This window comes from Equus caballus, chromosome 13 (assembly GCF_041296265.1).
Source record: "Equus caballus isolate H_3958 breed thoroughbred chromosome 13, TB-T2T, whole genome shotgun sequence".
Classification (NCBI taxonomy): domain Eukaryota; kingdom Metazoa; phylum Chordata; class Mammalia; order Perissodactyla; family Equidae; genus Equus; species Equus caballus.
The window spans coordinates 27927891-27955632 of NC_091696.1; the positions used below are offsets into that span (position 1 = coordinate 27927891).

The following is a 27742-nucleotide window of genomic DNA, read 5'->3' on the forward strand; positions in this document are numbered from 1 at the left end:
TGTTGTTCTATACAAATTTTAGGTTTCTTTGTTCTATTTCTGCGAAAAATATCATTGGGATTTTGATAGCGATTGCACTGAATCTATAAATTGTTTTAGGTAATAATATGCACATTTTAATTATGCTAATTCTTCCAATCCATGAGCACAGACTCTTTCCATTTTTTGTGTCTTCCTTGATTTCTTTCAAAAAATGTCTTGTAAGTTTTCAGTGTACAGGTCTTTCACCTCCCTGGTTAAATTTATTCCTAGGGCTTTTACTTTTTTTGTTCTGATTGTAAATGGGATTGTATTCCTCATTTCTCTTCTGCTAGTTCATTGCTAGTGTATAGAAATGCAACTTTTTTATGCTGATTTTGTATTCTGCAACTTTACTGTATTTGCTAATTATTTCTAATAGTTTTTGGTGGATTCTTTAGGGTTTTACATATAACATCATGTTATCTGCAAATAGTGACAGTTTTACTTCTTTTCCAATTTGGATACATTTTATGTCTTTTTCTTGCCTCATTGCTCCGGGTAGAATCTCCAATGCTATGTTGAATAAGAGTTGTGAGAGTGGGCATGCTTATCTTGTTCCTGTTCTTAGAGGGATTCCTTTTAGTTTTTCACCATTGAGTATGATGTTGGCTGTGGGTCTGTCATAGGTAGCTGTTATTATGTTGAGGTACTTTCCTTCTATGTCCATTTTATTCAGGGTTTTTATCATAAATGGATGCTGAATCTTGTCAAATGCCTTCTCTGTATCTATTCAGATAATCATGTGATTTTTTTCTTTATTTTGTTACTGTGGTATATCACATTGATTGAGCTGTGGATATTGAAGCATCCTTGCATTCCTGGAATAAACTCCACCTGATCATGGAGAACGATCCTTTTAAAGTATTGTTGTACTCAATTTGCTAACATTTTGTTGAAGATTTTTGCATCTATGTTCACCAGAGATAATGGCCTGTAATTTTCTTCTTTTTGTGTTGTCCTTGTCTGGTTTTGATACCAGGAGAATGCTGGCCTTGTGAAATGAGTTAGGAAGTGTTCCTTACTCTTCAATTTTTTGGAAGCATTTGAGAAAGATAAGTAATAAATCTTCTCTGAATGTTTGGTAGAATTGACCAGAGAAGCTGTATGGTCCTAGACCTTCGTATTTTGGGAGGTTTTTGATTACTGTTCCAATGTCTTTACTAGTGATTGGTCTATTCAAATTCTCTATTTCTTCTTGATTCAGTTTTGGGAGGTTATATGATTCTAAAAATTTATACATTTATGCTAGTTTATCCAATTTTTAGAAGTATAGCTTTTCATAGTATTCTCTTATAATCCTTTGTATTTCTGTGGTATCTGTTGTAATTTCTCCTCTTTCATTCCTGATTTTATTTATTTGAGTGTCTCTCTTGTTTTCTTAGTGAGTCTGGCTAAGGCTTTGTCAATTTTGTTTATCTTTTCAAAGAACCAGTTCTTAGTTCCCTTGATCTTTTCTATTGTCTTTTTAGTTTCTTTTTCATTTATTTCCACACTCATTTTCATTATTTCCTTCCTTCTATTGACTTTGGGCTTCATTTGTTCTCTTTCTAGTTCTATAAGGTATAGTGTTAGATTGTTCATTTGCGATTTTTTTCTTGTTTCTTGAGGTAGGCCTGTATTGCCACATACTTCCCTCTTAGTACCACTTTTGTTGCACCCCATAGATTTTGGTATGTTGTGTTTTCATTTGTCTTCAGGTATTTTCTGATTTCTCCTTTGATTTCTTAATTGATCCAATAGTTGTTCAGTAGCATGTTGGTTAGTCTCCACATATTTGTGACTTTTCCACCTTTCTTCTGGTAGTTCATTTCTAGTTTCATACCACTGTGGTCAGAAAAGATGCTTGATATGATTTCAGTCTTTTTAAATTTATTGAGACTTGTTTTATTTCACAGCATGTGGTCTATCTTTGAGACTGTTCCATGTGCACCAGAGAAGAATGCATATTCTGTCGCTTTTGGATGGAATGTTCTATATATATCTATTAAGTCCACCTAGTCTAGTGTTTCACTTAAGGCCAATGTTTGCTTGTTGACTTTCTGTCTAGATGATGTATCCTTTGATGTAAGTGGGGTATCAAAGTCCCCTAGTATTATTCTGTTGCTGTCAATTTCTCTCTTTAGGTCTGTTAAGTTGCTTTATTTAGTTCGGTGCTCCTATGTTAGGTGCATATATATTAACAAATGTTTTGTCTTCTTGATAGACTGTCCCCTTTACGATCATATAATGTCCACCTTTGTCTCCCTTTATCTTTTTTGGCTTGAAGTCTATTTTGTCTTACTTGTCTATTTTGTCTTTTTGTGGCTTGAAGCTCTAAGTATGGCTACGCCTGCTTTCTTTTGGTTGCCATTTGCTTGAAGTATCATCTTCCATCCCTTCACTTTGAGCCTATGTTTACCTTTAGAGCTGAGATGGATCTCCAGAAGGCAGCATATTGTTGGGTCTTGTTTTATAATCCATCCATCCACTCTGTCTTTCAATTGGTGAATTCAATCTATTTATATTTAGGGCATTTATTGTTATATAAGGATTTAATACTGCCATTTTATCTTTTGTTTTCTAGTTGCTCTATATTTTCATTGTTTCTTTTTCCTTGTGCTTCTGTCTGCCATTTCAGTTTGGTTTTCTGTGATGTGTTTCTCAATTTCTTCATTCTTTTTATGTTTTGTGGCTGCTCTGAAGGTTTGCATAAAAGATCACATGGATGAGATAGCATCTTGTTTCCATTTCCCTGTTTCTGCTGACAGCACCTTTGCAGATAACAGTATTCCTGGCTTACAGTTTTTATCTTTCAATATTTTGAATATATCATTCTACTCTTTCCTGGCCTGTTGAGTTTCTGCTGAGAAATCTGCTGACAGCCTAACTGGGCTTCTTTTGTAGGCTATTGGTTTTTTTCCTCTGTGGTCATCCTTAATATTCTTTGTCACTGACTTTTGACAGTTTTAACATAATGTGCCTTGGATAAGGTCTTTTTGTGTTAAGATAACTAAGTGTTCTATTAGCATCATGTGCTTGTACATCCAGTTCCTTCCTCAGGTTTGGGAACTTCTCAGGTATTCTTGCTTTAAATAAGCTTTCTGCTCCATTCTCCCTGTGGGATACCCATTACCCTTATGTTGCTTTTCCTAACTGAGTCAGATAATTCTTGAGTAGAGTTTCTCCATTTTGAAAAAATCTTAGTTCTCCTCTTCCACCTGAATCATTTCTACATTCATATCTCCGAAGGTTGTTGGGTCTGCAGGTGCCATTGCTGCAGGTCGGGGGCCCACGTTGCGGGTGCTGCTGCAGCTGAGGGGAACTGGAGTCAAGGGCTCTGATGCTGACAATACTGGGCTCCTCACGGCCTCAGGTGCTCTTGCCACATGTGCCATCTACATTGCTGCTCCCAGGTTTTCCATGCATGGTGGCACCACTGCTGCCAGGGGGGCTGAGTTTCTAGGTGTTATCACTATTGCTGGGTGGGCCAGGGTTACAAGAGCCATTGTAGTTCCTGAAGCCTCTGGCCTGGGGCACTGGCATACTTTCTTGAGCCTCATGTTATGGGCACTGCCACCATTGCTGGAGGCACTGGGGTCTTGGATGCAGCCCCCACTGCTGGGAGGGCAGGGGACAGAGGTGCTACCACTGTGGGAGAGGGAGGCGACTGGGTCACAGGTACCACTGCAGTTCCTGGAGCCTCCAGTCACAGGTGCTGCAGCAGTTCCTGCAGTGTCTGGGAACATGGGCTGCCTTGGTTCCTGGAGCCTCTGGTCACATGGTCACAGGTACAGCTAGCCTACTTATTAAATGGGATCTGATTAGGATTAGAAAAAAATGTTTCCATGTAAGTTTCAGGGAAATTTTTCCAGCAACACTGCAGGGGAAGCCTTGAAATCATACTGGGTGACACTTTTTTTTTTTGAGGAAGATTAGCCCTAAGCTAACCACTGCCAATCCCCCTCTTTTTGCTGAGAAAGACTGGCGCTGAGCTAACATCCATGCCCACCTTTCTCTCCTTTATAGGTGGGACGCCTACCACAGCATGGCTTTTGCCAAGCGGTGCCATGCCTGCACCCGGGATCTGAACCGGTGAAGCCCGGGCTGCCGAGAAGCCAAACATGCAAACTTAACCACTGCGCCACCGGGCCAGCCTCAGGGGTGACACTTTTAACATAAACAAAGAAAATAAGTTTACAAAGTGGAAATAATCTGCTAATAAGAAACAGTGCCAAGTGGACTGGCAATACTGTTCACTGGAAAGATAGTAAACCAAAAATTTTACATGTAAAATCTGTATAGTTATAAGACTCCTGGTTCAGGACAAGATGGAGTAGACGTATTTCTCCCACTAAGTACTGCTAAAAACCTTATACATTATGTGTGAAAGAAACATAAGGAGACTCTGAAGGGTGGATATAAGAAGGCAGACTAGCTAGGGACCTCGGGACCTGAGGAGCAACACAGTAGTATGGTTCCCTGAGTTTTATTTTTGGCTCGCATATCCCGGACTGGGTGCTGGAACCAAGAAGCCTGGTTGAAGCCTTTAACCCAGAAAAACCAATGGGCATGAATAATTAAAAAAGAACAAAAACCCCAAATAAAGCCTGCTCTCCTTAGTCAAAGGCAGGAAAGGGGTAGCCCAACAAGACAGAAAACTTTCAGACAATAACCACCCTAGGCCACGAGAAAAACTGGCCTCATTCTCACCCATCAGTAAACACTGAGTGGAGAACGTAGACTTCCACCTTTGCCCAGCTGTACTGCACTGTACCTCTACCCCACCCCACTCCTGGGGAGGAGTCAGAGAAAGTCCAGTGGAGAATCTTGCGATCTCAGCCCTGCTCTGTGGTGTCAGTGGAAATTCTGTAGGGAGCCTTGACTTTCATCCCCATCCAGTTGTAACAATGTGCCTCTCCCCATTCACATTAGAGTGGTGTCAGAGGAAGCTTAGTGGACAGCCAGGACTTTCACCACAGCCCAGGTGCAATGAGGGCCCCACTTTCATGCCATAACGTCAGTGGGGAGCAGCAATGAGGTGATCCTCATTCCTAGTGAGAGTGGTATCAGAGGAGGCTGAGGGAAGTGCCTGAACTTCCATCCCCACTTAGCAGCAATGAGGCCTCCCTGCCTGAGTAGGTCAAGGAGCCCGAGTGGGGAACCTGGACTTCTACATCTACCTAGCAATAATAAGGTGACTCTCCTACATCTCATCCCCACTGGTAGAGTGTCAAAAGAGGCCTGTAGAACAGAAGATTTAAATAAGATGGAGAGTCTCACAGTCTAATACACAAAATGTTCAGGATACAAATGAAAATCAATTGTCATACTAGGAAAAAGGAAAATCTGAACTTGAATTAAAAAAGACCATCAAAAGACACCAGCATTAAGATGACACATATGTTGGAATTATCTGATAAGGATTTTAAAGCAGCCATAAATATGCCTCAATGGATAGTTTTAAACACTTGAAACAAGTGAAAAACAAAGTTAAATAAAAGAAAGAAGAATTAAATGGAAATTCTAGAACTCAAAAATACAATAACCAAAATAAAACTCAATGGGTGGGTTCAATAGGAAATGGGAGGACAGAAAAAAGTATCAGTGAACTTGAAATTGGAACAATACAAAGTATCCAACCTTAACAACAAAGAAACAACGCCTCAGGCACCTGTGGGACCAAAACAAAAGACCTAGTATTTGTGTGGTCAGAGTCGCAAAAAGAGAGGAGAAAAGAGAGTGGGGCTGAAAAAGTATTTGAGGAGACAATGGCTAAAAATTTCCCAAATTTGTAAAAGACATAAACCTAGAGATTCAACAAACTGAGCATACTTGAAACAGGATAAACCCAAAGATATCTAAGCCAAAACACAACATAATCAAATTTCTGAAAACTAAAGATATGAAAAGTATAAAATCTTGAAAGCAGTGAGACAGAGACAATACCTTACCTACTGGAGAAAAACAAATAACAGGATTTTTCATGAGACACCAGGGAAGCCAGAAGGAAGTCTTGAAAGAAAACAACTGTCAATCCAGAATTCTTATCTAGCAAAAGTATCCTTTAGGAAAGAAAAGGAAACCAAGATATTGTCAGAAGTAGAAAAACTAAAAGAAGTGGTTGCATCACATCAACTCTAAAGAGAGTCCTAAAGAAAGTTCTTCAGACACATAGAAAAGATTCCAAAGGAAACTTGGAACCATCAGGAAGGAGAAAGAACAGAAAGAGTAAAAATATAGGTAAATACAATAGGTAAATACAATCAACTTATCTTCTTTTCTTGAGTTTTCTAATGGCTGATGCAAAATTTATCACATTACCTATTATGGTTTTCAATGTATGTGCAGGAAATATTTAAGATGTTTAAATGAGGGAGGTTAAGGGACTTAAAGAGAGATTTCTACATTTCATTCAAACTAGCAAAATGTTGACTTCAGTTGAGTTTGATATATATGTACAATGTAATAGACCAACTACTAAAAAGTCTATACAAAGAAATACACTCAACAACACTACAGATAAATCAAAATGGAATTCTAAAATAGATTGGCAGGTACATTAAAAAAGCATGACCAACTATACATTGTCTCCAGGAACCTCACTTCAAATATATGATATAGGTAGGTAGAAAGTAAAAGGATGGAAAAAGATATACAAACAGCATATCAAAAACAAGCAAACAGCAATCAAAGAAAAAAAAGGCAGGAGTGGTTACCTTACCGCCAGAAAAAGCAGACTCCAAAGAAAAGAAAATTACTAGGGATAGAGAGGGACATTACATAACGAAAAAAGGGTCAAATCCACCAAGAAGGTATAGAAGTTCAAAATGTGTATGCACCAGCCAACACACTTGCAAAACACGTGAAACAAAAAAATAATGGAACTGAAAGGAGACACAGAAAACTCACAATTACAGCTGGAGACCTCAATACTTCTCACTCAACAATTGATAGAACTATACAGATAATCAGCAACGATACAGAAGAACTCAACATCACCCCCAACCAACAGGATGAAGTAGACATTTACAGAACAGTCACTGACAAATAGGAGAACACTTACTCTTAGCAAGCACATGCAAAACATTTACCAAGATAGACCACATCCTGGTCCATAAAGCAAACCTCAACAAATCAAAAAGAACTGAGATCATGGGGCTGGCCCCGTGGCCGAGTGGTTGGGTTCGCACACTCCGCTGCAGGCGGCCCAGTGTTTCATTGGTTCGAATCCTGGGCGCGGACATGGCACTGCTCATCAAAGCCACGCTGGGGCAGCATCCCACATACCACAACTAGAAGAATCCACAACGAAGAATATACAACTATGTACCGGGGGGCTTTGGGGAGAAAAAGGAAATAATAAAATCTTTAAAAAAAAAAAAAAAAAAAGAACTGAGATCATACAGAGTGTGTTCTCTGACCATAACAGAATCAAACCAGAAACCAATAACAGAAACATAAGAGGAAAATCTCCTAACACTAGGAGACCAAACAGCAAACTACTAAATAACCCATGGGCCATAGAGGAGCATTTATAGCAGTGAATGCTTACATTAGAAGAGAGGCAAAATCAATAATCTAAGCTCTCATCCAAAGAAACTAGAAAAAGAAGAGCAAAAGAAACCCAAAGTAAACACAAAAAAGGGCACAGAAAAGAGAAGGGCAAAAATCAATGAAATTGAAATCCAAAAAATAGAGAAAAATCAATTAAACAAAAAGCTGGTTCTTTGAAAGACCAATAAAATCAACAAACCTCAAGAAAGACTAAGAAAGACAAAACAGAGAAGACAAATCAGAAATGAAATGGAATGTTGTGCAGACATCAAAAGGAAAATAAGGTAACACTATGAACAATTTACTCACATAAATTTCACAACTTACATGAAAGGGACCAACTCTTTGAAAAACACAAACTACCACAACTCACCCAAGATGAAAGATAATTTGAATAGCCCTGTCACTATTAAACAAATTTAACTCATAATTTTAAAACTCCTCCAAAAGACATCCTTAAGACCAGACAATTTCACTGGAGAATTCTAATAAACACTTAAAGAAGAATTAACACTAATTCTATACAATCCCTCCTAGAACACAGAAAAGGAGGAAACATTTCTCAACCTATTTTATGAGGCCAGTATTACTTTGATATCAAACCAACAGAAAGACAAAATTAAAAAGAAAACAAAACTATAGAACCTCATGAATAACAAGACAAAAATCTTTACCAAAATATTAGCAAACAGAAGTCAGCAATATAAAACAAGAAACACACATAATGACCATGTAGGGTTTATTCCAGGACCGCAATGATGGTTCAATAATCAAAAATCCATCATATTAACAGATAAAAGCAGTAAAATCACATGCTCACATCAATTGAGAAAAAACACTTGACTTAATTCAACATCCATTCTTAATAAAAACTGTCAAAATACTAGGAATAGAGGGTAACTTCCTCAACTTGGAAAAGAACATGTACAAAAAAGCTAGAGCTAACACCATGTTAAATAGGAAAAAGCTAAATGCTTTCCCCCTAAGATCAGAAAAAAGGGAATGATGTCCAAAATCACCATTCTTATTCAATAAAGTATTAGAAGTCTATGCAATGGAAAGGAAGGAATAAAACTGTCCCTATCTGCAGATGAAATAATGATCTATGTAGAACATCTTAATAAATCTGCAAAAATTCCTCCCAGAATTAATTAGTAAGTTGAGAAAGGTTGCAGGATACAACAACATACAAAAATTTAATTTTATTTCTACATACTAGCAACGAACATGTAAAACTGAAATTAAAAATACATTATAAATTAAAAAATTAGAAATTAAATATCCAAGAAGAAATGCATATTTAAAAAATTGCAAATACATTAGACCAGGCCAGCCTGGTGGTGTAGTGGTTAAGTTCGTGTCCTCCACTTTGGCAGCCCAGGGTTCACAGGTTTGGATCCCAGGCACAGACCTAGCACCACTTGTCAAGCCACACAGTGGCGGCATTCCATATGAAATAGGGGAAGATTGGCACAGATGTTAGCTCAGGGCTAATCTTTCTCACACACACACACACACAAACAACACTGGAAATTAAAAATACACTTTATAATTGCTATAAAAAAAAGAAACAGGTATAAAACTAACAAAGCACATTAGGACTTGTGTCCTGAAAACTATAAAACTATAAAATGCTCATTAAAGAAATCAAATAGATGGAGAGATAGATCATGTTCATGAAATGCAAATGAAGACCCAGTGAGAACACTACAGACGTCTTAGAACAGCTAACCTTAAAATGTCAATATCAAATGCTGCTTAGGATACGGAGAAACTGGACTTTTCATACACTGCTGGTAAGAATGCAACCTAGTACAGCTACCTCTCTAAAAAAACAAAAACAAAACAAGCCCAAAACATACACTTACCATATAACCTAGAAATTGTACTCCTGGACATTTATCCCTGAGAAATGAACACTTATGTCCACACAAAAACCTGTACAAGAATGTTCAAAGCGGCTTTACTTGTAATAGCCCAAAACAGGGAAAAACCAAAATGCTCAATAGGTAAATGGTTAAACAAATCATCCAGACCATGGACTATGACTCACCAATAAAAAGGAACACACTATTGACATGTGCAACAAGTCAGATGAATCTCAAGGGCATCACTCTGACTGCAAAAGGCCAATCTCAAACGCTCACATATTTTACGATTCTGTTTATAATGATTCTCAAGATGATAAAATTATAAGAGATGGAAAACAGATTAGTGGTTGCCAAAGGTTAGGGATAGCTGGGGGTCGAGGGTGGGTTTGACTATAAAGGAGTAGCATGAGAAAGATCTTTGTGGTAAGAGAACAGTCTTTAACTTGATGGTGGTGGCGATTATGTGAATCTACATGTGATAAAATGGCATAGTACTACACACACACAAATGAGTGAGTTCAAAACTGGTGAAATCTGAATAAGGTCTACTGATTGTACCAATGTCTATTTCCTGGTTGTGATAATGTACCGCAGTCATAAAGATGTTATCACTGGAGAAAACTGGGTACATGAGACCTTTCTGTAGTATTTTTGTAGTTTCCTATGAATCTATAATTATTTCAAAGTAAAAAGACTTGGTATTCAGTTTCTGGCTGTCTTCCGGTATAAGAGGAAAGTAATCCTTCAACACAACCCTTGCACTTGTAGTCTCATCCCCCAGGTTTGGGAAGTTCTCTGCTATTGTTTCTTTGAACAAGCTTTCTGCTCCATTCTCCTTCTCTTCCCTCTCTGGGATACCTATAATCCTTATGTTGCATTTCCTAATTAAGTTAGATATTTCTCTGAGAGCTTCTTTATTTCTTTTTAGTCTTAGTTCTCTCTTCTCCTCCCTCTGAAGCATTTCTATAGTAACTGTCCTCTAAATTGCTAATTCAGTCTTCCATATTGTCAGTTCTGTTGTTTTGGGACAAAAGTCCAGATTTTTCTTTATCTCAACCATTGTGTTCTTCATCTCCAACAATTCTGATTGATTCTTCTTTAAAGTATCGAACTCTTTTGTGAAGAACCTCCTTAATTTGTTAATTTGTCTTTCTGTGTTTTCTTGTCATTCCATTTTTTGATGATAGCTATTTTAAATCCTTTGTCATTTACGTTATGGATTTCTGCGTCTTCAGGGTTGGTTTCTGGGTACTTGTCATTTTCCTTCTGGTCTGGGGATTTCATATACTTTCTCATACTGCTTGATGGTGTGGATTTTTGCCTCTGCATGGTGGTGTTATTTGGTCGCCACTGCCACATACCTCCACTGGGTGGGGATTAGGTGCTGTGTATTCTGGGCCTAGCATGATCAGGAACTCCCCAGCTCTAGCCACTGACTGCTTTTCTCACTGTGTGACGCTCTGGCTCACGGCAGATCTGGAGCACTGGGCAAGGTGGGGGGGGCCTCTCCTTCACCTGCACTTCCCCCGCCTCTGCTTCACTCTCTGTGTTGAGCTCTGAGTGATCCCAGGACTGGCATGTCAGGCAGGGGAATGGGCACTTTCTTATACCTGTGTGCCTCCCCCAACCTCTGCCTCTCTCTCTGCGTGGTGCTCTGGGCACTCATGGAGCTCCACCAGCTGCCACTTCTCTCTCTGCACCATGCTCTGGGAGATCATGGGGCTGGAGAGCTGTATGGGCACGGGGCACCTCTCTTCAGCTGTGCACCTCCCCAAGTCAGTCCCTCTTTCTCTGTGCCGCACTCCTGGTGATCATGGGGCTGGAGAGCCCAGCGGGGATGGTGCACCTCTCCTCAGCTGCATAGCTCCCCGAGCTGGCCCCTCTCTCACTGTGCCATGCTCTGGCCAATCATGGAGCTGGAGCACCAGGCAGAGACAGGGTGCCTCTCCTCAGTTTGCACCTGCCCCAGCCAGCCCCTTTCTCACTGTGCTGCCCTCTGGGCAATCATGGAGCTGGACCACGCGGCAGGGACAAGGTATCTCTCCTCAGCTGTACACCTCCCCCAGCCAGCCCCTCCCTCACTGTTGCACTCTGGACGATCATGAGGCTGGAGTGTAGGGCTGGAATACCTGGTGGGGATGGGGTGCCTCTCCTGAGCTGCGTACCTCGCCCAGTTAGACCCTCTCTCACTGTGCTGTGCTCCAGGTGATCATGGGGCTGGAGTGCCAGGTGGGGACAGGATACCTCTTCTCAGCTGCTCACATCCCCAAGTCGCAGCCTCTCTCTGCAGAGCTATCAATCAGCTTCCACTTCCTCTGGAGGATCCAGCCCCACCACCACCTTCAAATGCATGGCTGCGTGGGTCCCTCAGACGTCTTTTGTGTTGTGTTTAAGTCCTCTGTTGGTGTATGAATGTCCTTTTTATTGTATTTTAGAGGGGAGAGTCCAAGCGAAGAGCTCACTCTACCATGATGCTGACATCACCATGTCTGGCTTTGTTTTTCACCTTGGGCATTGTTTCAAGGTTCATCCATGCCCACTCATTTTTAAAAGCATTTTTTAAAGGAGAATTTGAACAAAGAACTAGGCAGAGTAGTCTAATGAACCTCTACGTATCCATCATGTAGCCTCAACAACCCTTAACCCATCCACACACCCATGTACTTCTCACCTCATAATATTCTGAATTAAATCCCAGACACTACATTATTTCTATGTAAATATTTTAGTAAGGATATATTATCACAGCTATTCTAACACTGGTCTTCTGATTAAGGTTTTTTCCTCCTTATTTTAATGACCTATCTCTACCAACAACTGAATTTTTCCTGTGCTAGGCATTATTTACACTAGATTTGAGTACCTATTTTGTCCAATAAAAGCACTAAAGGGGAAAAACAGGAACCAGAATCCTAGAAAAATTTCTCCAGAGGCCAAGATTCAAAGTGATCTAAAATTTGATAAACTACCTCAATATTTCTTCTGACAGAAACACTCATATGAGGGTTATTTACTATGTTAGCTTTCCCTTGTCATTCTGGAAAAGGACTAGAGGTTATTACAAGGATGTCTTGGTTTTGTTTTTTAGCATGCACCAATTACAAAGCAGAAAGCACTTCAAGTGCCTAGGTGAGGACTAAAAACAAAGCAATTTTCCACAGAAAAGAGAGTTTATGAGCCCCAGAGGCAGAATTTAGAGCTTTCTTAATGTTTGTTTTAGAAAAGGTAGCAAACAAGCAGATATTCACTATAAGAGGGCTGAGGGGAAAATAAAGAGAAAAGAGAAGAAAAGAGCAGTAATGATAAGGATGATAGAAGAATGACTATTTGTGTTATTCTTACCTTTTTGTGAGCTATCAGGAGGCAGTTGGAGTGTTCATGTTCACAAGCAATTTCATAGTTGGGGATCAGATCCACCAACTCATGGACAAAGCGTACCACTTCCTCATGCCAGGGCACATTGGCCATGGTAAGACTGCTTGCTGAACTCTCTCCACAGTAGGTAACACCCTGTGGGAACATTACAACAGTTAGAGAGAGTTACAGACCTACTTAAATGTCACAGAGTAAGAGTTTCAGAGCTGGAAAGGCTTCTGGAAGTCATCCAATCCAATCCATATTTTAAAGTGAAGAAAGTGATACAAAGATGATAAAATTTTCTTAGAAGCTCATACAAGTAGTTAGTGACAAAGACAGCACTAGAGAGCCCAGGCTGATGCTCTTTCCACTCTATGACAAGGCTGGTGCTTGGGCACCTGTGCTTTGTGCTATGTCACAATCTATATTGTCTAGTCACAATAATATATTTGAACCAATAATATATCTTTTCATTCAGCTTCATTTGTGCACTATAATAGATTAATTCCCAAGGGAGTATAATCCCCTAGTACAATAATGGAGGCATAGTTGATACCCATAAAAATTCACTGCACAATTTATTCACTGCAAAAATAAGATGTGCTCCCATTTTAGTTTAGACTTGAGATGGTAAAGTTTTTCTGAAATGGGCCAGATAGGGATCCCTTTGAATTATTCTTTAAGAAGATCATTTTATAATGTATTCTATATATCGATAGGTATAAAGACGGAATCGTGCCAAAAACGCAATAAATTTGTGGATATACATACATACCTTTACACATACATACATGTATATACACGTACCTCACCTCTACAGAAATCCCTATTCAGTACAATGCAATAAGATAAGTTGGCTTCTGACTCTTTTGAACTCTATCTGACAGCCCAGGCATATAAGACCCCAAAGTTTCATAAAACTAAGTTCTCTATTTGGTAAGTTATATAATAATAAATGATTAGTTTTCTAGTAATAACAGCTATCTTAACTTTATAGGCTCTTTAAATAACCCAGAATCAAACTTTCTTGACAAATAGTTTGAATACTGTTGATATGCTGCTGCTAACTAAAATAAAGGGAATAACTAAAATAAAACAACAATAATAACCACTCACACCCTCTCAACACACATGACACAGACACATGGAGACAGACTGGATGGGGTAGAAGAACATTAAATCAAAAATCCATAAATGAGCACTGAAGACTGACCCTGACCCTACAGATGGCAGGGCTAGGATTGGGTGACAACCCCGATGAGCTCTGCAAAACGCTCTACTCCAGAAGGCTGTTCAAAAAGATCACTGGTATACTAAACTGAGATGACTTGCTTAACAGGAACTCAGGTGACCCATAATAAACACGAGAATCCTCTCTATCAGCTCAATGATTTATAGAATTCATTAAAGTGAGTTGGAGTTTTAGATGAATAAAAAAAGCAAATAATACAATAGTTTAAAAAAATCTTTAAGAAAGCATGGCTGAAAAGTTGTGCTAAACTCACCCAAATATGTAAAAACCATGAAAATAATTTATTGATAGGTCAAATTAGCTATGAAAATAAACTTTACTTCAATTTCAATACTGTTTATGATGTGTGAATTACATGAACAACCACGAACATAGTAGCTAATTCAAAGGAATTTATTTTGAATATTTAAAAAAATTAGTTCACCGAAGCAGAGGTTTTAGATAAGATCTTAAATTCATGACATGACTTTGAAAAGCATTTTAATATTTCTTATTTAGCAATAATAAATCATGAAATGTTAAGGAGAGATTTGGTCTGGAAATGAAATGAGAGAATGAATGCCATAGTTCATTATTATGCCTTCACATAATACTTTTCCAAACATTCACATGACGCTTTATAGGTAACAAAGGATTTTCACATGAACGTCCTCATTTTAACAGACAAAATGCTGTAAGGTAGGCAGTATGGGTAACTTCCTGAACCAATCATAGAGCCTGAGGCTTCACCATGACAGAAATGCTACGGGCAGAAACTGGGCTCAGTGAATTAGTATGTCGAGTCACCGTCAAGAACCCCTGACCCTTCACTTAGTTTAGCTCCTAATGCCCCACTCTCTGGTGCTCCCCTTTCTGCTTTGGCTACTTCACTTCATCCTACAATCTTGTCTACTGATGACTTGCCCTGACTTTATTCTTGACCACACTTGATCCTAAATTGTCGAAAAACCTTTCATTTTCCCTTCTATCACAGCTGTCTGCCACCTTCTCATCCCACCACTACCCCTATGCCTGCCCCATTTATCACCAGCACCAAGTTCTGCCCTCACAATTTTGAAAAGAGAATGACCTCAAGAAAACAGATGGGTACAATGTGATAATCCAAAAGCATTCACTCCAGAATCTAAGGGTTGAGGAGTGACAAGCAGACCCAAAGAAAGTTCCTGAAGATGAGGACTACTTATGCATCTTCAGGTTTACAGTGCAAAGCACAACCCACACCATTACATTGGTAACTTTTGGATGGATCACTCTGCTCTAGAAATACAGGCCATAAGGTCTTTTTTACTGGCTGCCCGGAAAGTTTACCTGTGGATTCAAGATCTGTGGGAAGAGTAGTATTTTGGCAGTTTGACTATTCGACATTCTAATTAAACTGACTGGGTGTCAGAAGACTCCTGATATCGTTTTCGTCTCCTATAGTTTAATGAGAAAAGAAACGTTGTCTCCATGACTTTTTGCAGCAATATACCCAAAATGTGTCACTCCTTTATCCTAAAAATGCCTCAATAGCTTCCCCCGCAAAAACAGCCCAAGCTTCTCAGCATGGCACATGAAGCCTTCTCACTCGACTGCCCCACTTCAGTGTCCAGTCTCTACCTGGCTAAATTCTCCACCATTTCCTTAATCTCCTCTCAGGAACCCCTAGCCCATCTGACCCCAATCTCACCAAATCCTGTGCATACCTCTTATCAGATAACTAGTATAACGATGTGTCTCAATTCTGAGCTTAGAGGGCAGCGGCTGTACTTTGTTCTTCTCTGTACCCCCAACCAATCTATGCCGAATGCTCTAAGGATCAAGTCACATATTCTTCTACGACATTAAACTCCAGAACTCTTTTCCGATTTAACATAAAATTTCATTCATATTATTCAGGATTTTTCTACGTTTTAATGATTATGAATCAACTGATAAACACGGGTTACTGCTACCCACATGAACAACTGGTAATCCTTACCTTTGCGTGGAGACAGAGAGTGAGGCTATGCTAAGACATCTGTTTTGCAAGACGCATTCTGTAAGGATTGAGCTCAGTAGGCAGTTACAGTGCTAAGAGTAAGAGTGTTAAATCAGTGGACAACAGATAATTACTGATCACTTACTATTCTCAAGGTGCAATGCCAGGCAGAGAATACAAAGACAGCATTTCATTTACACATGAATTGTGTTATGAAAATTCTCCAATAAGACAGATGTTTGTAACATGAAACACATTTTCACAAACAAGCAAGGAAATAATGATAGTTAAGATTTTCAGGCTAGCAAATAGAGGCCTGTTTAAGCCTAATGAAGCTAAAAATATGTGTTAATTTACAGGAACTATAACAGAAAAAAATATTTTACAAGACTAGCAATGAAAGAAAAGAAATCAATAAGGAGACAGCTTCTATTGATTTAGTTTAAATAAATGTACTTAATGGAAAGTCATCTGAACATTTACTGAATCCAGGCATATGTTACCCCATTGAATTCTCAAAACAAACCTATTAAATTGATATTGTTATTCTAATTTTACTATTGAGGAAATTTAGGCTCAAGGAGAAGTAATCTGTCCTAGGTTACATCAGTACATTTGAGGAACCTATCAAAGCTGTGCTGTTCCACCTTCCCTACGTGAGATTCCAGTGTGTGCAGACTATGACAGACCCCCCACACCCTCCACATGCACACACGTCTGGGAAACAGAGATAAAGGATATGAACAGTATCGTGTTTCCTTCTGCAGAGAGCCCCAGGCATATCACTAGCCTAGGGTCTACTTGTATTATGAATTTCACATCTTCAGGGCACTTATGTGACCTTGAAGTACTATTAAATTTTAACACCAAGCCTTTTTGACGGTTAGGCCCTGGGAGATCTTTCTTTTTACCAAGAGCATATTTAAGAGACAAGCCTCCAAGTGCCATTCTGTGTCATTTCATCCTAATTCGTCCTTTCAATGAAGGTGAAAAGGCCTAGTCTTCTGTCCTTTAAACCCAAGTCTTCTCTCCACCGGAGCTGTGAAGTGCCACCAGGCTGGTCGCTGCTCTTCACAGCCCCCAAGGAGTTCCCTTATGGACCGCACAGATCGCTTACGCTCTCAGAAGAATGTTTATCAGAACATGTTTACCTCTAAGTGTTTGTTTTTGGAAGAGTTTGAGGTTATCTCAGCCTGTCACACTGCTAGCTCTTATTAAATGTTTTTTGGAGAGGGTTTATTACTATTATTTTAAAAACTGCTCTATTTTAGAAAATTTTAAACATAATAACACAACAACACAAAAAGGTGCCTTTTCAAGACAAAATTGTCCCATTTGCAACAACATGGATGGATCTTGAGGGCAGGATGTTAAGCAAAATAAGCCAGACAGAGAAAGACAAATACTATATGATTTCACTCATATGTGGAAGGTAACAAACAGACGGATAAAGAGAACATATTAGTGGTTACCAGAAGGGAAGGGAGTTAGGGGATGGGCGAAAGGGATAAAGGGGGCACATATGTATGCTGACGGATAAAAATCAGACTACTGGGTGTGAGCACGATGAAGTGTATTCAGGAAGTGATAAATAATAATGCACACCTGAAATTGTACAATGTTATAAACCATTATAATCTCAATAAAATTACCTGGAAAAAAAAAGTTGCCTTTTCAGACATGAAATAGTTTAACCCTATTGAACAGGAAAGCATGCCTTCTCCATTTACTGATTTCATTTCAATCATTTGAATCACAGAAGCCACACATGCTCACTGTAATAATTCACACAACACAGAAATACAAGTAAATTTAAATAAGCCTTTCCTTCTCCACCTCCCAAAAAGAACACTATTAACAATCTGATATATATCTTTCATTCTTTTCTTATATAAATATATCTAAACATATACAGTTTAAAATGTAATCAAATAATAAATATTATTTTATTACTTGTTTCTTAATAGTATAATATATTCTGTAAAGATCCCTTTTCCTACTTCAGTTTAAAAGGAAGATACTTCACTAGCTTGCTGGACAAATGAGAGCTGAATTTAACAAAGCACTTGATCCAGTCCCCAGTGGCCCAGCCACTTGATACTGCAGGTCTACGAGAGACAAGTTCCTCATCTCCATGCTTTCCTCCAACACAACACAAACTGTTATTTACCACATTATATTTTACCATTTTATATTATGATTAGATTACATATTTCTCCAAGAGTTTTAAAATAAAATCTTCCAAAGTAGTTCATTTTACTACTGTAGACTTTGCCTTATTCAGTAAGACATCTATTTCTCAACTAGCATATCCATATCAAATTCTGTATCTCTGGTGATTTGAGGAAGCCTGGCACATGGAGAGAGCTCCAAAGTATTTCTTGAATGCAGGGATAAAATAGTAAAATGAAAACGTTGTTTGAAAGAAACTATGCCATTATAACATCTCAGCCACAGACAGAAGGCGTTATCTATTTCCTAGTTATGTTAAAAGTATGCCCAACTAAAACATACCCATCAGAGAATTACAGTTTACAAAGTAGCCATCTTTCTTTAAAAAATAATATTGGTTGATTCTTTTCAGATTATAAAATATCTCACTTATTACAGAAAAGATGACTGCAAAGAAAGAAGGAAGAAAGGAAAGAAAGAAGGAAAATGGAAAAAGGTGACCACGTAATCCTGTGAAGTTGCTTTATAATAGAGGTTTTACTGCAACATAATTTAAGGCAGCATTCTTTAATAGCTAAATCATAAATTAAAACACCACTAATCCCTGGTATTGGCAAGGTTTTCTTAAACTAAAACATATTTTTCAGATGTAGTCTGTATCTTTGCATCATTAGAGTTCTTGCCAAGGATAGCCTTTTGAAATTAAGACCAATTTCAAAAGAAAGGAGTGTCTGTGGCCTGACTAGAGATAAAACGCCACAATTCAGACAGCAACATTTCATCTATTCTCACCTCCCCACCCCTCCAGAGTACAGTAATACAGAAAGCCGAACTTACTAAAAGATAGCTGCAAAACTCTGAAATAGCCTCTGATAGGACACAGGGTGCATTCAGCTTCATAAACATCAAGTGAAGAACTTTTGGACACTGGGTGAATTTTCCGGTACTTTCTCTCATTTTGTGGATTCTTAGCTGTCCAACAAAGCTATTTGCCTCAACACTCCATAGCTTTAACTATCATTCTCATGCTTACGATTTCCAAATCATTACTGCCAGCCCTGTCTTATCCCAAGACCTCCAGACTTCTAAATCCTATGGCGTATTTGAACCTATACTTGGATATTTACAAGATACTTCAAACTTAATAAGACCAACATAGAACTCATGAAATTACTCCCCAAACCTGCCTCCCTCCCCCACTCTTCTCTATTTCAATAAAATGTTCCACATCCACACAATTTCTTAAGTTAAAAACCCAGGTGCTGTTCTTGATTCCTTTTGTTCTTTCACTCCCTACACGTAATCTAGCAACAAGTTCCGCTGGTTCTATTCCAAAATTTATCCCAACTGCCCCCAATCCTCTCCAACTATATTACCAATGACCTTCCTGCAAAACCACAGTATCTCTTGCTTGGATTAAGAAATAGCTTTGTAACCGGTCTACCTACTTCTACTACTGTCCTCTATAATCCATTCATGACAGCAGCAGGGTGATCTTTCAAAATCATAAATCAGATCACACCACTCTCCAGCTTAAAACCCTTTCCTAGCACATCGAGTATTAAAAAGCTTACCATTCAACTGAGTATACAATCCAATTCTCTTATCCTTGCTTGAAAGGCCTAACAAAATCTGGCCCCATCTCACCTTTCTGACTCATCTTGTGTTAGCGCCCACTCCAACAGCCCCACTGAGAGCACACAGGACCTCTGTACACTAGCTGTGCCATCTGCCCAGAATGCTGTGACTCCAAGTCTCTGCATACTGTGTTGCATCTTATTATTCAGGTATCACTTTAAAAAAATTCACCTCCTCAGAAAAGACTTCCTGCTCATGAATTATAAAACAGCCAACCACAATATCTGGCAAAATAATATATGCACTTACCCTTTGACACATCAATCCATTTATAGAAATCCATCTCAAAAAAACACCAGTAAAAATATGACACAGATGACCAGACATTACATGCCTCCCACTGGAAGTATACAACACCACCAGTGAAATAATCTTGAAAAGCAAACATACATACCCCGCCCCCACACACACACCTGATCAATCTTCCCTTGATCTAACTATCAATCCACAGGAAACACAGTGGGCAGAGGAACATGCAATCAGCAAATTATAAAATATAAATATGGGGAACTAGCAAGCGTAAATGACCAATTTTCCTCAACAAAATAAATTACAAGGGGGAAAAATACATAGCAGAGGAACTAACAGATTAAGAGAAGTTTAAGGGAGAAATATCCAATTACAATGAATGGCCTTTATTTGGATCCAGATTCAAAAATATTGTTGAAGTCACCGGTCAAGTTTGAAACCTTATATGTTCCAATACTAAGAGAGTGTTGTTAAAATTGTTTAGTTGTGAGAACAGTATTCTGAATAAGTATTTAAAGTGAGTGCTTATATTTTAGAGATATATACTTAAACAGTTATGGATGAATGATATAATGTAGCGGTTTGCTTCAAAATAATACGGGAAGGGCAGAGGAAATGGGGAGGGGTAAAGTTGAAACATGAGTTGATAATTTTTGAAGCTGGGTGATAGACAGATGGGGGTTCATTAGACCAGTCTATGTCTGTATATGTTGGAAGTTTTCCATAATAAAAGTTTATTAAAAAGCCAACCAATTACTCACTATAATACATTTTATTTCTCAGCCTATTAATGTTACTATGTCATTTTTAATTATTCATTTTGTGTTGTCTACCTCTTACTAAAATATAAGCTTTATGAGAGCAAAAGCTTAGTCTTTACTGCTTTTATCTCCAATGCCTAGAACAGTGCCAGGTTCCTGATTAATATTTCTGAACGAATAAACAAAACATCTGAGAAATGTGGAGTTTTAAAAGATTTTAACTCCACCACGGCCAACAGAGCATCAGGGAAATGTGCATGGCACTGGCCAGCAGGAACTTACCTTTACTTCAATGAAGTCAGGACTTCCCAGGGACACCAGCTCAGCATAGGCCTGGAGTTCATCCACATTCCATGCTTTCACTAGAGTTAGTCTGTAGACAGTACGCTGTTGCTAAAACAAAGGAAAAGCCGACTTTGTTTTTATTTTGGTAGAAGACATAGCTGGGAAGATTTTCAAATTTCTTCAACCCAGAGAGAACCCAAGTAAGGTGAAATCCAGCATGAGCTACTATAAATAGAAGTTATATTTTGTACAAAGATGAAAAAAAGGTAAACAATGTAGTAAATTCCCATAAGCCTTATAAAGGCACAGATATTGGTATATTTCTTTCCTCACACTCAAAATAATCTAACACTGTATTAGGGACCCAAAAGTTTCTTGACAAATACACACTGAATTAGATTTAGCAAGGAATAGTAAATTGACCAGTTTTGGACTGTTGAAAATTAATTCAAATAACCTCCAGCTTTCAGGTACCAATCACTCAAGTTGTTTATGACGAGATTTTCTAATGACTCTTGTCCTCTTTCTTGCTTTCTCATTATTTAATGATCCCATTGGCAGAAAAGGCAAACTTATGAGCTGTCACTGTTGCCATTTGTTTACCATATAACAAAAAGAGATACTGGTTTTCTGAAAGGTAATTAGACTATAGTCATCAAAGTCTTCAAAAAGTTTATACCCTGAGACTCTGTAGCTCCCTTCTAGGATCTACGATTTAAACATCTCAGACCAACATTATTGACAATAGTTTAAAATCTAAACCAAGAGTGGGAGCAGGACCTGTGACTTGCCTATAACCAAATGAATCAGGTAAAGGTGATGTGATGCATGTGGTTTTGTGTACATGATTACCTCCATACGTAGCAAGTTCCCAGGTAATTAAAATCCATGCTGTTAAACCTCAAACCATGCTTTAAGAAGCAAGGTTCAAAATATTCAAGCGAAAAACAAAGTGAGGTGAGAGAGGAACAAAATGAAACCAATCTCTCTGCTTCTCTCTACGTTTGAAGATTTCCATAATTTGTAAAAAATAAGAAACACTTAAAATCTTTAATGAAGAAAACCAAGAGATCTTTAACAAACAGTATTAGGCAGCCATACCAGAAAAGGTACTCAAAATTTATTTTTTAAATGCAGTATATAATACACGAAAAGACAAATCTTCCAGATTCCTTTTACATAGCTAGAATGTACTCAATGCTAAATACTTAACAAAAATGGCAGAGAACTGCAGACCAAGCTCACTTGTACTTATATATGCAAAAATCTTATAGAAATTTCAGCAAATAAAGTTCAGCACTATGTTAGAAATTCTGGGAATGCAAAGATGATTCAATATTATGCTATATGTGAATACAATTCATAACATTAATAGTTCAACACAGAAAAGCCATGTGATCATCTTCATAGATACACAAAAACATCTGATATACTTTAAAAACCATCCTGATTTTAAAACAAAGCAGAATAAACAAATCAAACACCATATGGTAAACACAAAAATTAAAATAACATACCCTTAACATAAAGAAAATACTCTCCAATCAATAGGCAATGCCATTCTTAGTAGTTTAAGAAATAGAGGCCTTCTCATTCAGTCCGACTAACAGAATAATGCTATAAATATTTCTGAAAGTTAAAATCAAAGCAGTAAGACATGAATAAGAATTACTGGACAGTATACAAAAAGCAATTACTTGCAAATGATATAAACGGCTTCTTGGAAACCTAAGAAAATGAGCTAAAAATCAGATTAAGGAAAAATAGCCAGTTACCAAATAAAAATATAAAAATGAACAGCTTTCCTAGCAGAGAGTAGTGGGGTAAATGTGGACTCTGGGGCCATAGTGAATCCCAGACCACGTACTAGCTATCTTTAATTTTCTGTTCTCAGGTTCTAACTGTGTAAAATGGGGGTTTTATACAGGATTAAAAGTGTTAATCCATGTAGCACCTAGAACCAAGCCTGAGAGCAGTAAATCATACCAAGTATTTGCTACTATTTCCCAAACATATGCTAGATATACATTATATATACAATTATAAAACAGAAGGCAAAGAATATTCTACTTACAATTGTAAAATAAATCTATAAAATACCTAATCGTTAACTTATGAAATAACATGGACAGTGAATAAAATAAACTTTTCTGAGAGACACTAACAAAAACATGAAGAGCCATTATGGATTTATAAATCTAATGTAATTCCAATGGGAGTTTAAAATTCCTCTGAACAAATAAACTGGCAAAGATACCAACAATAACAACAGCAGCAGGAGTTAGCAATTCATCAGCACTTACTATATGCCAGCTGTTGTTGTAAGTGCTTAACATCTTAGCAAAGATTCCAATATTTGTCTAATCTTTACAAAAACGTTACAAAATAGGTTTGCTACCTTCACATTACAGATATGGAATTGAGGATTAGAGCTGTTAAATAAATTTCAAAAAGTTACACAGCTGAAAGCAGCAATGTGAACCCAAACAGTAGGAATCCAGGGCAGACTCTCTCTTACTTTGCTAAACCTTTTAAAACTGTGAGATAAAACATGCATGTATAGAGCACCATGGCAGAGTAAGCTCTTCCCTTAGACTCTCCCCTCTAAAATACAGTGAAAAGGACATTCATACACCAATAGAGGACATACATGCAACACAAAAGACGTCTGAGAGACCCATGCACCCATACGTCTGAAGGTGGTGGTGGGGCTGGATCCCCCAGAGGGAGTGGAAGTTGATCAGCAAGAATCCATGGAGAGAGAGGGGTGACAGTTGGGGGAAGTGTGCAGGTGAGGAAAGGTGTTCTGAGCCCGCCTGGCACACCAGCCCCAGGATCGCCTGGAGCACAGTGCACAGAGGGGCTGTGGCTAGCAGAAGCACGCAGGTGAGGAGAGGCGCCCCATCCCCACCCGGCACTCCAGTCCCACGATAACCCGGAGCACGGTGTAGAGAGAGAGGGGTGGTGGCTGGGGGAAGCGCACAGGTGAAGAGAGACACCCCGTCCCCGCCTGGCACACCAGCCCCACAATTGCCTAGAGCAGGTGACAGGGAGAGAGGTGGTGGCTGGTGGAGCATTGTGAGCACCCAGAGCACCACATAGAGAAAGAGGCAGAAGTTGGGGGAGGCAGGCAGGTATAAGAAAGTGCCCTTTCCCCCGCCCAGCAGTCCACTCCTGGGATGGCCCAGAGCTTGACACAGAGAGAAGCAGAGGCTAGGGGAAGTGAAGGGGAGAGAGATGGAAATCCACGTGAAAGAGACTACCAAATCTCCTGACTATGTCAATGTAAAAGACCTACTGCAAGGCATATAGGAGTAAAGCTGGCAAAAGTCAACGACAAAGAAAAAATATTAAGGGCAGCAAAGCAGAAGAAAATAACTTACAAAGGAACCCCTCGCAGGCTTTCAGCAGATTTCTCAGCAGAAACCTTACACGATATGAGAATGGAATGACATATTGAAAATCGTGAAAGACAAAACTTCCAGCCAAGAATACTGAATCCAGCGCAAATCTGCTTCACATATGACGGAGCAATAAAAACTTTCTTAGATAAACAAAAGCTAAGGGAGTTCACTGCCACAAGACCGCCCCTACATGGAATCCTCAAGAAGGTCCTCATATCTGAAAGGAAAAGAATAAATAAAAGAGGAGAGGGGCTGCAAAGCCCTGAGCAGGGAGATGAATAGGTAGGCAATAATCAGAAAATAGGCAGCTCTCTATCACATCAGGTTGGTAAACACTTAACTTCTACATCAAGGATAAAAAAAAGGAAAACACCAAAACAAAAATGATCTCATCATTTTAACTACAAACTTACAACACAAGATGGAATGAGATATGACAAAAATAACTTAGAAGGGGAAGAGGAAGGGGACAGATTCAGCATACTCTCGGGAGATAAGAGGCTACCAGAAAATGGACTATCTCATCTACGAGACTTTTTATACGAACCTAATGATAAAAATTAAATGAATAATTAGAACATAGACATATACGATAAACAAGGAGAAAATGAAGAAAACCAACATAGACAACTACCTAATCAAATCAGTAGTCCAAAATACACGTGACAAAAAACAAAGGAAATGCAGAAATCAGAAAATGTGCAAAACAATGGCAGAATTAAGCCCTCAACTATCAATATTCATTCTAAATGTAAATGGACTGAATTCTCTAATCAAAGCACACAGAGTGGCAGGATGCATCAAAGAACAAGACCCAATAATATGCTGCCTAAAGGAAACACATCTCAGCTCTAAAGAAAAACATAGGCTCAGAGTGAAGGGATGGAAGACGATACTTCAAGCTAATGGCAAACAAAAGAAAGCAGATGTCACAATACTTCTATCAGACAGAACAGACTTCAAGATAAAACAGATAAAGAGAGACGTAGAGGGGCAGTATGATGATAAAAGAGACTCTAGACAAAGAAGATATAACACTTATAAACATATACGCACTCAACACAGGAGCACCAAAGTACATAAAGCAACTATTAACAGACCTAAAAGGAGATATTACCAATGACAATAATAGCAGGGGATCTCAACACCCCACTTACATCAATGGATAGATCACCCACACAAAAAATCAACGAGTTACTGGAATTAAATGGAAAACTACACTAGATGAACTTAATAAATATATAGAGCACTCCATCCCAAAACAGCAGAATGTACATTCTTCTCAAGCACACATGAACATTCTCAAGGATAGACCATATATTGGAAAAGAAGGCAAACCGCAATAAATTTAAGAAGATTGAAATTATATCTATTTATCTATTGTCTTTTCCGATCATAATGCTATGAAACTAGAAATCAGCTACAAGAACAAACTTGGGAAAGGAACAAAAATGTGGAGACTAAACAAGATGCTACTGAACAACCAATGGGCCATCAAAGAAATAAAGGGTGAAATCAGAAAGTATTTAGAGACAAATCAGAACAAAAACACACCATACCAACTCATATAGGATGCAGCAAAAGCGGTCCTAAAGAGAGCAATTTATAGCAATACAGGCCCACATTAACAAACAAGAAAAAGCTCAAATCAATAATCTTAAACTATACCTAACAGAATTAGAAAAAGAAGAACAAAGGCCAAACTCAGCAGAAGGAAGGAAATAATAAAAATTAGAGTAGAAATAAATGTAATTGAAACAAAAAAGACTGTAGGAAGGATCAATGTAACAAGGAGCTGGTTCTTTGATAAGATAAATAAAATTGTACAAACAATTAGCTAGGCTCATTAAGGAAAAAAGAGAGAAGGCTCAAATAAATTAGAAATCAAAGAGGAGAAATTACAACGGATACCAGAGAAATACAAAAGATTATAAGAGATTATTATGAAAAATCATATGCCAACAAACTGGACAATCTAGTAGAAATGGATAAATTCTTAGACTCTTACAACCTCCCAAAACTGAATCAAGAGAAAATAGAGAATCTGAGCAGACCAATTAAAAGATATCGAAACAGTAATCAAAAACTTCCCCCAAATAAAAGTCCAGGACCAGATGGCTTCTCTGGATAATTCTACCAAACATTCAAAGAAGATATATCACCTATTCTAGTCAAATTACTCTAGAAAATTGAGGAAGATGGAAATATTCCTAATACATTCTATGAGGCCAACATCACCCTGATACCAAAGCCAGACAACAACAACACAAAGAAGGAAAATTACAGGCCAATATTGCTGAAGAACACAGATGCAAAACTCCTCAACGAAATATTGGCAAAGTGAATACAGCAATACATTAAAAAGATCATACACCATGCTCAGGTGGGATTCATACCAGGGACACAGGGATGGTTCAACATCTGCAAATCGATCAATGTGATACACCACATTCACAAAATGAGGAATAAAAAACACATGAGCATTTCCATAGATGCAGAGAAAGCAGATGACAAGATCCACCATCCATTCATAACTCTCAAGAAAATGAGTATATAAGGAAAGTACCTCAACACGATAAAGGCCATGTATGACAGACCCACAGCCAACATCATACTCAATGGGAAAAACTGAAGGCCATCCCTCTGAGAACAGGAACAAGACAAGGGTGCCCACTCTCACCACTCTTATTCAACATAGTACTAGAGGTTTTGGCCAGAACAATTAGGCAAGAAAGAGAAATAAAAGGAATCCAAATAGGCAATGAAGAATTGAAACTCTTGCTGTTTGCAGACAAAATAATTTTATATATAGAAAACTCTAAAGAATCCATCAGAAAATTATTAGAAATAAACAACTACAACAAAGTTGCAGGGTAAAAATCAACTTACAAAAATCAGTGGCATTTCTATGCTTTAATAATGAACTAACAGAAAGAGAACTCAGGAATATAATCCCATTTACAATCATAACAAAAAAGAAAATACCTAGGAATAAATTTAACCAAGGAGGTGAAACACCTATACAAGAAAAACTGTAAGACATTACTGAAAGAAATCAATAATGACATAAAGAAATGGAAAAATATTCTATGGAGATGGATTGGAAGAATAAACATAGTTACAATGTCCAGACTACCTAAAGCAATCTACAGATTCAATGCAATCACAATCAGAATCCCAATGACAGTCTTCACAGAAATAGTAGAAAGAATCTTAAAATACATATGGGGCAACAAAAG

General features: G+C 38.2%; 1 protein-coding gene across 11 annotated transcripts in view; it reads right to left on the bottom strand.

Annotated features, from left to right (window-relative positions):
• Nucleotides 1–27742, bottom strand: part of LOC100062082 (S-adenosyl-L-methionine-dependent tRNA 4-demethylwyosine synthase TYW1) — a 214316-nt gene that overhangs the window by 20996 nt on the left and 165578 nt on the right. For all 11 annotated transcript variants that reach the window (XR_011424631.1, XR_011424630.1, XM_070231776.1 and 8 more), the window contains 2 exons: nt 21097–21207; nt 12768–12935 (listed from right to left, as the gene is read on the bottom strand). Coding sequence is in view for 9 of the 11 variants with exons in the window: in XM_070231776.1 (XP_070087877.1) it covers nt 12768–12935; nt 21097–21207 (279 nt within the window). In the remaining 2 variants the exon portion in view is untranslated. The remainder of the gene's footprint in view (nt 1–12767; nt 12936–21096; nt 21208–27742) is intronic.